Below are 15,316 nucleotides of genomic sequence, written 5' to 3'. Positions count from 1 at the left end.
AACACAAAGAAATGACAAACATTCCTAATCTGCAGAGACTGACAGGGAGACCTTTAGGGTGGATGCTTGGGGGTGTGGGGGTCACTGCACTGAGCAGTAATTAGACTCTGTGAATGAGGAACTTCCTGTGGAAGGTTACAAGGTCCAGAGGAAAGTGTCAGAGGGCTCACAGCTTCCTCTCTGTCACTGAAACTTCTTAATGGGCCTGGTGATAGGTCACGTCCTATTGCTCAATGACTGCGACCTGAGCGTCTTTCTGTCTCACACAAATACATGTTTAAACAAACACTGACAACATGCATCTATGGTTCCTTTTCAATAACAAGTGAGTGGTCCTGCATTTCTATGAATATCTGATGCGAGGTCTGCTCAGAGGGCTCAATCCCCCGATGGTTATGCCAGATGTCTGTATCCTGATACAAATTCATAGCGATGCACATAAAAGTGGGTCAGCTGATATCTCTTCAGCGACGTCCAAACATGCAGCTTTGGCCTCAGCGGCAGGCTCCGTCCTCTCTCACCGAATTCTGAGCTGTTTTTGTTCAAATGCACACTGAGTGAAGCAGGTCAGGCTGTGACTCACACTTACTGTATTTTCATTATCTATTAATCTGATGAATATTTTCCGGATTAATGGTTTGGTGCAGATAAATGTTTTCGTCCATTTTAATCACAGCACACCCACAAGGAATCGCAACAATCTTAAATGTCTAAATAGTAAAGTTACAAAAACTGACAAAAAAGTAAATTAAGTTAAAACTCAGTGTTAAATGTTTAGTGTCTTCTTCTGTCTTACTGGGATACTGGCTGCATGTGTAGTATTTGTGGATCTGCTTTGTTTTTTGTGACATGCAGACTTTTGGGTGCATGTAGCACCAAAATAGTCGCACCCTAGAGCCCTGTAATATGATATAAAACCGACAAACAGAGCAAATGTACACATTTGAGAGGCTGAAAAGAGCATTTTATAACGTTACTGTCTGAGAATTTATAGAACGATTAATACATTTTTAGAATAGTTGGCAATTATTATTATCTGACTAATTGTTGCAGCTATAGAAGCAGGTATTACAAGCCGGTTATTAACTTAACCCAGTATAATAAAATGACCTGTATGATTACAGAGATGCAGGCGACACTGAATGCCTGCGGTGCCTGTGGCTTTAGCTGCAGTCATCTGAATCCATCTCCATATTTTGCATTTTGCTGCATCATGCCTGACCCTTACCCAGAGAAAGACGATACAGCGGCCTGTTGGGCTGGTCCACTCCTGTGCTAAGCTGTGCTGAATGCTCTCCTACCATGTGGCATGTTGATTTGATCTGCAGAGTTTAGATTTCTCTCACGACATTTAAACCAACTTTTCCTTTTGCAACCATGAAAGACATATTTTCGTAAAAAAGGCACAACATACTCCTGTATGGAGCATGCATCATGTCCAACATCATCCACCAAGTCTGATCTTCTTTGGCAGTCAACATGTAAGTGTTATTTCACTGCACTGTGCCAAAGACGTAAGGCAGCTTCCTCTTGGGCCTCTTTCCATGACAGTGTCACATCTGAGGCATGAGGGGTCAAAATCAAGGTGCTTATATCAGATTTCTCTGTCAGCTTGCTACCTAATTTACAAAACTCATTAAACACACACATATATATTATGTTTTACATGTTTCTGGACACAGGTGTTGTACAGAAATAAGGTGATTAATGGAGGAGGTTCATATATTGTCACTCAGAGAAAAACAGTGAGCTGTTTTTTGTTCTTTTGTCATGTTACGATGTGTAAAATATCTTCTTTCCACCAGGTGCTTATCTTGACTTCTCCTGTAATGGGATGAAGAGGATGAAGCACGTTGCATAGGTGTGAGGTCAACAGGAGGAACACTACGTTCAAACCTTTAGGTGTGACTTGTGACAGGAGTCTGAGGAATCCAACCAAGGCCACAAGTCCAGTATTAGATATGATGGTGGATTGTTATGTTATGGTGAGGTGTAAGTTACACAAGCTGCTTGCTGTTCCCATTTGACTAGTACTCTAGTATCTTGAGGAGTACTACTGCATATGTGGTAGTAGTATAAGTAGTATAAACCCTTTTGTAGCTCCAGAGGCAGCTGCATGTAATCTGATAAAATTGCCTCCAGTGATGTCACTCGGTAGCTAAATTGCATTGTGGGTAATGTAGGCAACAGGTTTTAAAAAGGAAGAAGAATGAATGGAATAAGAAGGCGATGTGTACTTTGATCATTTGTTTTTAAACTGCCCATAATGAGTCAGGAGTGCAAAGCTAGACCAGTGGACTGCTATTCAAACATAGTGCCTACATTACCCACAATGCAATTTAGCCACTGAGTAACATCACTGGATAAATTAATTTGAAAAATGTGCTGCTTTGGCTCTGATGGAAATGGAAATACTCAAGTCAAGTACAAGTATCTTAAAATTGTACTTAAGTTCAGTACTTGAGTAAATGTACTTGTTTGAATGTTACATGCCATCACTGGCTACTTGTGCAGTAACAAATCTGTTAAGTTGCAAACAAGTGTACGAGAAGCTGCAGGGAAATAACGAGGTCCCATCTCTAGTAAAGAAATTATTAGACTTGTGTTCTCGCCAGATTCACAATCCAGCATTGTAGGCAATATCTGAGGCTTTTCAAATACTGGTATGGCTATCAGAACAACCCGAGTATAAGGACCCTAAATAGTGTTCCCACATTTCTAAAACATGTAAATAAACCATTAAAAGACAACATTTTCTCTCATTACATGTGGTAAACATCGTAAAAAGAAAGACAGAAACAGCAAGTGTGACAGAGGGAGGGGAAAGAGGGATGAAGGAACTCAGATGCAGAGAAACAACATGATGTCCCTGCTGAGAAATGCCTCTGGCCTGAACTCATTCCTCATGGTGGTGGAGAAATGCGCACACACACACCACACACACATCTCCTGGCCAAAGCCATGTCCTGTATCAGATCTGTTCTGCTCTAACATCCTGCTGCAATAACAACAACCCTCCCAGAGGACGGCCTCAGTCCAGCTGGACAGTGCACGCACACACATGCACAAACGCACACACACACACCATACCATACCATATTCATGATACAAACTCTATATTCAAACATCTGTGCAGACCACATGATCCTGACTATAGTTACAACTCTCATGTCATATTTCCAAATAATTTCACCCCTCAGAGGAGCAGCCAGACACCAGACAGACACCAGACTTACTCGATACACGTGAAAGTGTGCCAGGAAGGGGAATGACTTTTTCAGCTTGTCAAAACGTCGCATCCTGAATTCCTTCGTCCAGACGAGTGTAGGTGCAAAAAAATAAAATGTGCGTGTGTGCTTTTTAAATGGCCAGAGGTGGCTGCTTGTCTTTTAAACCATTACCAGAGCCACAGTCCTCCCAGTATGACGACCCCAGTCTCTGAGGGAATTCTAGTAAGCGCACGCACTCCTCGGATCCGGACCCGCAGCACCGAACCCGAGAGGGGGAAGAAAAGCTTCCTACGATCCAATACACAAATCTACTGCATTCCATGGCGGGGCAGTTCGTCCTGTAAGCCCCTGCTTTAGCTTCAGCTCCCTCAAGAAGGCAAAGAGGCATTCATGGAGCACTCCAGTGTGCAAAAGGGAACTTAAACAGTCTTAGAATTTGTGGGGAAAAAAAGGCTGAAGAGTGATTAGGAGCTGCTGTTTGCAGGAGAGAACGCCACCCAGCTCTGCCCTGTGCCCAGTCCAGCCATGTGTCCTCACACAGCACTGAGCCAGTCATCCAAACTTACAGAACTTCACAAATAAGTCACTCCTCCTTCCTCCCTTCCTTTCACTCCCTCTCTCTCTCTCTCTCTCTCTCTCTCTCTCTCACACAGACTCCCTCTCTCTCTGTGATTCTCTGTCTTTGCGCGTGCAGCTACTGTCTGTTTGCTTTTCCATCCTTCCATCGAGCGTGGGGCTAAAAATAGGAGCAGCTTCTCCCCGATTCAGTCGCTCGCCAGTCGGGCAGGCAGCAGAGACGTGAGAGCCAGAGTGAGTGAGCGTCTCTGGTTTCACATGTCAGGGTGCAACACGATGTGTGTCTAGGTGGTTTCTGACAACGCTAATGTGCGTTTGTATCATCTGATGTTGTCTCGTATTCTTCTTCCTACCTTTCTTCCTGCTGTTCCTTTCCCTTATCTACTCCTCACCCTATCTTTCTGCCCTCCCCCCGCCTCAGTTCCCTCCTGCAGTCAGTCAGTCAGTCAGACGGTCCGTGCAGTGCAGAGCAGTGTGTGGTGCAGAGGACAGAGGCTTCATGGTATTCAGCCCGGAGGAGCATTTGATCCAGGGCCAAAGGGTCACATTCAACTGCAGGATGGAGAGCTTGTTTCCTGTGATGCAACCCCCCAAACACACACACACACACACACGCACGCACGCACACAACCACCACCGACCACTTATTCCCCCTCTCCACTACTTGATCTCGGCTCATATCGCTGCTGGCTTCTCTTAAACTTTGCCATAGTGGAGAAATTTCAGTCACTGAAACAGAAAGATAACTTTCTATCAGAATACACATGAGTATGACAATGTTTATTATTATTATTATTATTATTATTATTATTATTAAGTGTTTATAATCACAAAATAACTAATTTATGTGATATCAATAATGTTTTTTCCTCTTAAATCGCTTTGTGAAATACTGACAAAGAAAATCACTCATGAAAACACTGACATCCAGTGGATTACATTACAGTATCTGTTTATCATCCTAAATCAAACAACCAGTGCTGAAACGATTAGTGGATTGATTGATTGATTGATTGATTGAGTGATTGGTTTATGAACAACAAACAATTTTCAGGCATTTAAGGTCATTTAATAAACAAAACATCACTGTTTCACCTGCTCAATTCTTAATATTTACTGTGTGTCTTAAGCCATATCGGAACCGGACTAGTATTACCAGTATTATCATGTGATTTAGAAACTACCATCCGACGATGGTGTTTCATTTGGTGCATTCACACAGATATCAATATCTCCTGGAAATTATGTCAAGGCTCTGTGTAATGAGGCGTCTGTTCTGAAACACATCAAATTTCTTACTTTATCAGTTGTCTGACAACAGAAAATGTTTCAAATATAACCAGTGCCAATTTGCACAGGACTAATATTATTACACAAACTCATGTTTGAAGAAATATTTTTGGCAGTTTGTGTTGAATTTCTCACTTTACGTATGGACGTGCTTCGCATGGGATTAAGATAACATTCTCCGCAATTATTACAAAATACTAGAGGTCCCAAACTAATGCAATATTACTTTAGTCTAATGAGAAAGTGGGATTTGAACTAATGATCAGACTGAACAAGCTATCTGAAGACATCGATTTGGGCCTTAGAATAGTAAAAGAGCCTTTTTTGTGAACTTTTTCTGACATTTTAATAAATGATTACTCAGTTAATAGAAAAAAATAATCAATAGTGACAATAGTTGCAGCCCTACAATCTACATCTTTACGTGTAATGCCAAACTTGATGTGTTTTAAAGGCAGCAGTAGCTTTTCAGACTGAATCCACTTATCTCCTGTTTATAGTCACACAAACAGAAGCCTGTTGACTGCTGAGGATAAATCACAGAGGCAGCAGATGTCTGTCAGTGGGTGACTAATACTTAAAGTTACAGCTGAAATAAAAACCAATTATCTTAACAGGACCAGACCCTCTGACTTCAGTCATCTCCCTCACTCCTCCTCTCTCTCAGTGACGTCTATTCTGTCTTTTATCATTGCAGCAGAAAAGTCTCTAACCTCCGCCTTCTCCTTCCTATCCTTTGCTCCTTCATTAATCCCTTCTCTTTCACCCTCCCTCCCTCCCTCTCTCCCCAGGGTCTGGCCAGCCCGTTGCATTTTCTTCTTTATTTGGTGCTGCCTTTTATTTCCTGCCTCTAATCCTCCAAAAATGTTATCTCTCTCCCCCTCTGCTGACTATAAACAAACCCTTACCAGCTGCTTTTCAGACCGTCAGTAGCAGTGAGCCGGCCTCTTATTCACTCTCTTGCCAAACGCCATTAAGCGTTTTGGTTTTCTAATTTCACAGCTTTTTGTTCTCTCTCCTTGTTGCTTTTCTTTGCCCTCTGCTACTCAATCAATCCATTCAGCATTTGACTTGGCGTTCTGCTTTTCACTTTGGATGTTATTCCCCATCTTTCTTTCTCTCTCATTCACGTCACTCTCCTCTGCTTTTAATTAGGAAGGCTTGAGTTTACTGGAGGAAGGAAGGGAGGTGAGCAGGCGCTGGAGTCACGGAGGGGAAGGAAAGAGAAAACAACAACAACAAAACAGTGATGTGGTCATAAAACGTCTGACTTTAATTAAAGGCAGGGCAGCGGACATGTGGTGCTATGTACGAGGGTTTTGTTTATGGGTATGTTGGTGTGTCAGTTTGTGTCTGTGTGCCTCCATTCACAAAAACACCAGCATTGTGCTTTTAGTCATTCACAAGGTTTTAGGGTGGTATTTCTCAAAATATCTGTCGGACAATCCTAAGCACATCCTAAAGTTCACAGATTATTGGTTTTATGCCCTGACAACTGTCAGTTACATTTTCAGATTCTTCCTTAAAAATATGTGGGAATTTTACAACAACAGCTTGAATCCTGGTTGCTTTTTTGCGGGTTCGGGTTAAGTTCAAATAATAGAAAAATGATATAGATATAGATAATAAAAGATTCCAGAGTTCAACAAAAAAAAATACCATCCTTTGGGGATTCAACGATGGACAAAAAAGTTTGGTTTGTTACAAAGTTTGGTTTGTCAAACCTGTCCTAAGTAAATCATCCTACCAAGCAGACCAATAAAGGATCTCTAAAACATCTCAGACACTGTCAGACTTTGTAGGATAAGTGTCTGGAACAGACGCTACAGGTTACCAGTAGGCTAGTTTCAATCGATCATTTTCCGATTTAGAATCAAAATTGTGACACCTCTATTTGCAACGCTTTTCCCTTGCTACATGATATATATCGCGAACCAAACAAAAAAACAGGCTAACACACACAGTATGTGACCAATGTGATGCATGTGAATGATTCCCAGCGCAAAGTAACAAGTAAGGAAATACGAAGGTAAATGCCCTAATATCCAAGACACCACGTTATCCACGACCACAAAGCGTGATGAGGTTAAACCACAAACACACACACTGCTACACTGCTCTAACACCACCTCACATACACTATGTTGCAGCGTCAGCCTCTGCACTACCTTTTATTCTTCTCGTGCGTTCACAAATGTTTTATGAGAAATAGCTGAGTCGCCAGCTGCCCAACTGTCCATTTTTTCAGTGTGGATTCCTCCTGGACTCGTTCAGCCATCACTTGTCTCATTCTCACAGTCGCTCAGACGCAGAGGTGACGTCATCAATCTGGCTCTAAATCATCAAGCACACAGGATGTGACAGGACATTAGGGGGAAAAAGCAAAGACCCTTCCCCTCCCTGCCTCTCCTCCCGTTTTGCAACCGCACACACTCTCACACAGGGGCTGGAAACACAACTCCCTGAAGTGAGTTATGCCATTAAAGGCATAAAAATTCCCCCAAGTCCGTATGGTCTCTGCTCTTTTTAACCATTAGTTGGCTCGGGAAGGATTAGGTCACAGTGAAGTGAACTTTATTGCTTTGACAAGTAGGAAAATAATGTTTGCTTAAGTATAGGCGCACTTATATAACTCACATGACTATGAAACAGATGATTTAAAATAGCACACATTCCTGCAAATCGGCAGCTGGACAAAGAGCCTGCAACTGATTTATGAACTGCTGAGTTTAAAATGTGATTAACAAGAAGAGAAAATAAGCCTTTTCCAGAGAGAAAATCTAACAGTAAAAAAGGAAGGAGCTGACAGTAAAGAATATGGGCAAGGAAACACTTGTGGTGAAAGGGGCAGGACTTGACGGTGACAGTGGAAGGTGTGTTCAATGAATGTGTGACGGTGTTTACCAAACAGTGCATGTACAGCATCAGATACAGAAGTTACACTGATGCTTGGTGGTTTTAAATCAGTGGAAGGAATGTACCACGGTGCTGTCAGCTGCCTCTTAACTAAGAAGATTAGACCAATACGATTAATAGTGTGCGAGTTGACCTGCAGCTCCACTGTGACACCACTAGGTAGCAGTCTGACAATGTTCAGTGTTCAGCCAGGTGGATGAGTGATCTCAGCATTAGGCCAAGTTATGAGGATTGCTGTGTAGATTGAACTGTATTCAAAGTGACGTGGAGGAGAATCAGGATTAAACCTAAACACTGTAAAATGTTCAAACTTTAATCTGCTATTATTTCTATGGGCCTTAGAGCATCCTAACTAGTTTGGAAACCAGGACTGGTCCAGTATTCAGCAGGTGTGATGTGTAAACTTGAAGCCTCCAGTGCACATACACTGAGAATGGACTTCACAGTCAAGTAGGAGACATCTTGTGTCCAGCAGTTAAGCTTGTGAAATGAAAAGTATTTAAATATTCATATATACTAGAAGTTTTAATAAGGGAGAAGAAGTAGGTGCCACTTCAAGGACTTTAATATGGTAATTGCTTTTTTTAATGTCAGACACACATTAGACAATGTGTATGTATGCCTCAATACATGTGTGGAGGGGAAGTCATAAACTAGAGTGTTGTTCAAATGAAGCTATTTTTAAGGTTATGCCCTCACTTCACTGTAATGTAATGTACAGTATGTTCTGTTCATTGTCTGAGAGACAGGTAAAATGTTTCCCATGTTTTCCTCTTTGTTGAGCACACTGACATGACTGACTGTGTTTACATGTGCACGATTGGCCTGGTCATGATCAGGTTTTAGGAGTATCCCAGATAAGAGCTGCAGGATAAACTCAATATATTGGTTTCAGGGACATGTTGTAAGTATTGTGTTTGTTTTTTTCGCAGGAAAGTCTGATTTCCATAACGCAGATCATGAATTGTATTGTGGCTCTTGTTTTCCAATAGATTACTGTCATCAGACAGAGAAGCCAGCAGAGTGGCAAATGCAGAAGAGTTCAAACAGCCAGAAACCAAACTGTGTTCTTTTTCCACTGCTGAGGTAACTCAGTCAGTGCAGAAATGTCTGAGAGATGTGCTGACATGTCCAGGAATCAAGACAACCTGGATACTGGATGATGTATACAAAGACATGAAATAACAGGTTTCTCAAGTTCCATGTAAATGACATTTACATGGTACATAGGTCATTTAAAGGTATCAGTAATAAACTGAGAGTGTTTCATCAGCAGTTAAAACTTGAGGTTTGTTTTAGTTCTGAACTGTCTCTTGTGCCTGATTAGCTTGGTCCCTGACACCCACAACGAAGCAGCTAATGATGGTCGGTCCAGCTGCTCCATTCTGGCCCTCATTTCATTTTTGCCTATGTACACAATCACACAAACACACACACACACACACACACACACACACACACACACACACACAGTAGCATGACTCAGTGGCTGTTCAACTGGAATATGAAAAGGATGCTAACAATGTAAAGCCTGAGTTAAATGTCTGACCGTGTAGATTGCATTATCGTGAATTGACATCAAATTAGTGGCTCACTGGCTAATAAGATTAGGCAGAACAAAGCGCTGTGTGAGGTCTGTATTCTGCCTGAGCACTGCAACACACACACGCACACACATTAAGCTTGATTCTGTAATATGATGCTCACTGTACACAGACACAGGCATGCAGAGGCATGTGCTCACATCGGCTGGATTCACACTGACGTACAGTGTTGGGAATTAAGATGGCTTAGTGGATCGGGGAGAACGCGCTGCCAGTGCATTTCTAAAATAAGTCGCAACCTTTTGGCGGCAAAGCATCAATCTGTGGTTCGGTGTAGGGTGCCAAAAACCAGCAGAGTAGTGTGAAGGAGTAGTAAAGTAAACATCACTAATCCCCCTTACAAGCAAGCAAAATATCTACACACACAGACAGTCGATGGCTCTGATGGAGCATGCACAGACAGACAGAGATGCGTCATTCCTGATCTCACAGATAGTAACCCCCTGCCAAAGACTGGCTTTTACGTTCTCCTTAAATCCCTCCACCATCCACAGCACCTCATCATTCACAAAGTCGGAGGGGGAGAGCCTACGCTGTGAGGTGGTGGACATCAACAAGGAGTTCTGGACACAAACAGATTGTTTCCAGACCAACACACAACATATGTGTCCCCCTTTTGGTAGCTTGGCCTAATATGCATAATGCCAGACTACCAAAACAACCCCCACTAATGCTTCCTACCATTGCCTCAGTCCTCAGGCACCTCTCCTTTGATCCCCTACAGCTGGTTAAGAGGGGAAAGGAGGGTGTGAGAGAAAAATGTTGGTCAAATGAGACAACAGCGTAATAATTTAGCAGAGTGGCTGCTACAGTGAGAAAAACAGAAATTTTATTTTAGAAATGCAATATCGTTGTTGGACAGCTTTCATCGAACATATCAGTGATGCTGGAGTGGAACTTCCTGTCAAACTCGTTCTAATGACTGGCTCATGCTTAAGGTCCCCTTTAAGGTTATTAATTTGTGTTTTGTCCATCTATTTTTAACTGGTCTGTAACTCGGCATCATTGCAGATGAGGGCAACCTCAATTGTTCTTTGAGTTTAAATAAAAAAAGGTTTGATTGATTGTCCTCATTTTAAGAAATATAGCAGATGCTCAACAATGTAGCACTGGTTGATCCTAACTAATCCCCTCAAGCTCCAGAGGGGAAAAACGTATCAGAAATAGATCTGTATGAGGGATAAAATGGCTGCCCTCATAAAACAATGTGTATATGTAAACTCTAACCTAATTCTCTTTCTCCCTCTGAGTACTCCTCTCCTCTCTCTTAGTGTCTTCTTACAAATCTCTCTCCATCTCTGTATTTCTGACTGAGAAGGTGGTTGTGTGTATTCAGAAAACCGCTGTATTCAGCACGAAGCTGCAGCTGTAGGAAGAGAGTGATCTGATTCAGACCCCAGCAGCCAGGACAGCTGCAGCGTCCAGCGGCTTAACTCTGCTGAACTAGACCATGAACCCTGTACACAGTCCACATTCATGATATTTAAACTGTAGCACAGATCTACACATTCATCCACCCTATTTTTTATACCAGCTTATCTTGTGCAGGGTCACGGAAGGCTCTGGAGGCTATCCCAGTTCACACTGGGTGAGAGAAGAGCTGCGTGTCGTTTGAAATCTTTTGATAGTAGTGTCGAGTTTTGGTAGTGGTACAAAAACAATTTTTTTAGATTCTTACATTGAGGGAAAATAAGTATTTTGTCACACTTTATAATAACCATCATTAATAAGTTGTACATTTATAGTTAATTTAACTAAAGTAAATAGTTTGTCACTGTTAACAAATGAAAAAATGCTTCATAAACCATTTATTAATCTTTTGTTTGTTGTCAAGTTGCAAGTGGTGTCGCTAATATATAATATTGTAAATGGTTAATACTGTGTAATTCATCTTTAAATATTATTTTGATGGACATTATAAAGTTGCAACTGATGTCTATAAACCATTACTATTGTTTAACAAATGAAGCATGTCATTATTTGCTAACCGTGTAATAACTATTAACTAAAGTTTAATTAACTTTAAATTCACAGATTATTAATGATGGTTATGGTGAAGTGTTAGTAAATATGTTTTTCTGCAACCCCTGATAAATACAACCAAAAATGAGAAAATTCAGAATTAAATCAGAAGCAGTCCAATTATATGAGTTCAGGCAAGAATTCAATTCAGTTTTGTGTACTTGAAAGTTTTCAGTACTAATTGTTACAGACACATTTTGGTCAGCGGCAAAAAAGTAGTGAGAAAGTTGTGCATAATAATAAAACATGACTGTACAGACTGTAAATTATGATGCAAAAATGATCATATTGCACTCACAATTGTTGTGTGTGCATAGTGCTAGAGGTGAAGGATGTTCTCCCTCATGTCAGGTAGTACAGACTGGTATCTATTGCATAACTTTGCTAACCCACGGTGATCTTGATTTAGTGAGCTGTTACATTTAATTGTGAACACACCTCCAGCACAGCGGTGGATCATCATGTAATTTTGGGCTGCTTTTTTTTTTTTTTTTTTGTTTTTACCATATCTTGCAGGCTTGGTTATTATTGTTACTCACACACAACATGGCAACTGCTGTTCATTCCATTTTCACTCCAGTTTATTCAGGAATCTTGTGAAAATTAAACAAAATGTATAATATATAATATTATAACTAAACTGATAGTGGATTTTTGATACTGATATCAGTATTTGTGAGTTTAAAAAAGCTGATAGTGATATATTGACCAACTATACTTTTTTTCTAACACAAACACACGTGATTAACACACATGTTAATCTTTGCATGGATCCCTTCTATTTGTTTGTCTAATTATTGTAGCCAAGATATGACTCGAAATTTCTAAAATAAAAAAAAAAAAAAGAAATCTTATACCCAGTTTGTCTTTGCTCTACGACATGTTCTTGTACTTATCTGACGACATACAGCAATACAATGTCTTCACCTCACTAATATGGGTTGAAATATCCACCTGGTCACTTTTTACCGTATGTACATTTCAAATCTAGCCAGGAAACTCTGGGAGTTTCCCTTCCCTCTCTGTACGTTTCCTGTCTGCCTTCATACAGATTTTAAAAAGACAAAAACACTGACAGCGTAGCGGCATTGCCAGCCTCATCATCCAAACCAAAAGAACGGTCAGGCCTGTCAGTAGATCACAGGGTTTGTTAGAGGACGTGGGGGCTTGAGGAAGAGGTGGGAGGCTATAAAATGTCATACTTTGCCTGTCACCGAGTTATTCAGCAGCACTTCATCAATGACCTCATGATCCTGCATTCAGTAACTCATGACACACACAGGGGCTGGCCTTGTGTGTGAGTGAGAAGTGCTATGTGTGGAGGCAAAGGAGGGTGATGGTGACATTCAGGTGCAAATGAGCTGCTTCTGCACTGTTATATAGATCTGTAATACACAATGACATCTACACATTTGGTCTTTTTCATGGTGGACATTTTAAATTGTAACAGTGTTACTAATGCCATTAATATTGATTCTGATCTGTTACATGTCCTGCTAGTCATGACAGCAAGTAAGCATGCACAACCCCAGGACCCTGAAAATGAATCACCTTCCGAAGCAGATTCGCAAGATCACGTGATCATGTTATCCCACAAATCCATCTTGCCAGGCTTCAAGCTATGCGCTTGTGGCAAAAGCAAAAGCAAAAGTAAAAGCAAAGCGAAGAATGACACTGAAGTATTTTCTCAAGTCTTTTCTAATGTTGATCTGATTGATTGGATTTAACCAACGATAGACGGCGATAGACAGATCGCAGGTCCAATCACCTGCCCAGATATTTTTTGAAAATGCCTGAACTTTGCAGTGCCTTATCAGATGGTTCTGTGTAACAACAGGCAACAATAATAACCATAAAGTTCGGCTGTGAAAGCAGCTTATTACACCTATATTTACATTTCTTTTAAGGTGGCAACCTCTAGTGGATGTCGTAATAATTATGGCAGTAAAGGAGGAAGTCAAGCAAAGAGCGACACATCCGCATAGGGAGGAGGTCGGGGAGTTAAACAAGCTCAGGACTTTCACCCAGGAGATCGCTGTTTGTTTTCCAAAACCTAACCAAGTAGTTTCTTCGCCTCAACCCAAAATTATGCCTGTCACTGATACACTGCAACAATCCTATCATTTAAGGAAAGCTAATGCTGTTTTGGGAGCCACAGTCGTTGAGGTTTGATGATAGTTGCCATTATTTTTATTATTTACATTTGTGTTTTTCCTGCTGTGAGATGACAAAATAGCTTCTGTGAAAAAGACTATAAGAATATTGAGGGAATAATATAAAATCCATAACCCTGACTGAGACGTGTAACATTTGCACACGTGATAAAGGTGCAACATTGTTGCTTAGTTTACTTAGTGAGGAAAATAATGGCACATTTTTTCCAACAAAGATGCATGTATAGATGTATAAAACAATAATTTACTGAATAAAATATTTTTCTTTCTTTTAGTGAGTCATACCACAGCCTTACATCATCTCACACCCTTTAATTTTCCCTCACCAGAAACCATAATACCTGCTGAAACTGCTGCTCATTGTTTGTGTGTCATCCATGTTTGTCTGTAGCTGTGTGGTACTACCATTATTATAATAAAAGGAAAGTGTAGTGGTCTACCTCTTCATCATCGCTGGGCAGCCGTTGGTAGTCAGACTCTGACGTCTCCTGCAGCCTCTGGTATTCTGCCGTCTCCCCCATTGTGGGGCCTGACCGGTACCTGCCCGGGGCTACGTGTCCTCAAAGTCCTCCGACAGCCACAGCTCCAGTCAGTGAGCAAACCCACTCACTTTGTCAGTCAGTCGGTCAGTCAGTCAGCCCGCTGCCAGGTCCGTGCTGTCATTAGGCAGAAGAGTACAGTATTCTGCATGTCATTCACAGCACAGCTATGCATTATTTCAGACAGCTGAGCGCATTGTTTCTAATCATTCAACTAACTACACCTCCAATACTCCCACCTTCATTGTCTTCGTCATTTAGGGAGAGTCAGCTTTCCTTGAAAATGGCCGGACAATGAGTTCCTCATGTTCACACAGTGATAACAAGGCTGTGTTCAGTCTGTAAAAACACAGGTGCTTATCTTTTTGGAAAAAGGTTTTAGTAATACCTTCCTCTGGCAAGATGCACAATGAACATAATCCCTATATTTGCATTCATCCGTGCAGGCAGAGATTCTTCTTCTTCTGAAGAAAAATAGACAATCCGCTTGTTCGTCCTTTTCCCACGCCAGTGTCTTAAATCTTCAGGAAGCATCCGAGGTGTAAAAGTGATCACCTATTGATTGTTATTGTCCTCCCGGATGAGGAAACCCCCTGTGTGGGAGCTGCTGCAGTCAGGATGGAGCGGTGGGATGAAGCGGCCAAGGTGTGGCACTGGAGGTGACAAATCCAGCAGGCTCTATTTCTGTCGTCCCCTCTCACGCCACGGTGCTCGACCCTACCCCCGATCTCTCTCTCGCTCCACCTCGCCCTCCACTTCGCTCATCTCTGCTGTCACACACTCTCTGTCTCTCTCTCTTGTTCGCCCTGCCTTAGTGCTGACGCATGCTCTTCATATCCTCTCTCTCTCTCTCTCTTTCTATTCCTGTGCCCCAGGCATCACTCCAGCCAATTTACCTCCTCTCATTGCTGAATTATCACAGCAGCCAAGGGGAGAGATCGCACAGGAGCTGTTTTTCATTTTTC

The 15,316-nt window shown here is 41.6% G+C and overlaps 1 protein-coding gene across 1 annotated transcript in view; it reads right to left on the bottom strand.

Annotated features, from left to right (window-relative positions):
• Window positions 1–14,362, bottom strand: part of tnk2b (tyrosine kinase, non-receptor, 2b) — a 37,648-nt gene extending 23,286 nt beyond the window's left edge. Inside the window, exon 1 of the mRNA XM_073491905.1 lies at window positions 14,253–14,362. Within this exon, the coding sequence (XP_073348006.1) occupies window positions 14,253–14,333 (81 nt within the window). The 5' untranslated portion in view covers window positions 14,334–14,362. The remainder of the gene's footprint in view (window positions 1–14,252) is intronic.
• Between the last annotated feature and the right edge of the window lie 954 nt (window positions 14,363–15,316).

The sequence above is a fragment of the Pagrus major genome, chromosome 21, assembly GCF_040436345.1.
Source record: "Pagrus major chromosome 21, Pma_NU_1.0".
In the NCBI taxonomy this organism is placed as follows: Eukaryota; Metazoa; Chordata; class Actinopteri; order Spariformes; family Sparidae; genus Pagrus; species Pagrus major.
The sequence above is the reverse complement of the archived record's forward strand: the minus strand, read 5'-3'. Positions and strand labels throughout refer to the sequence as shown.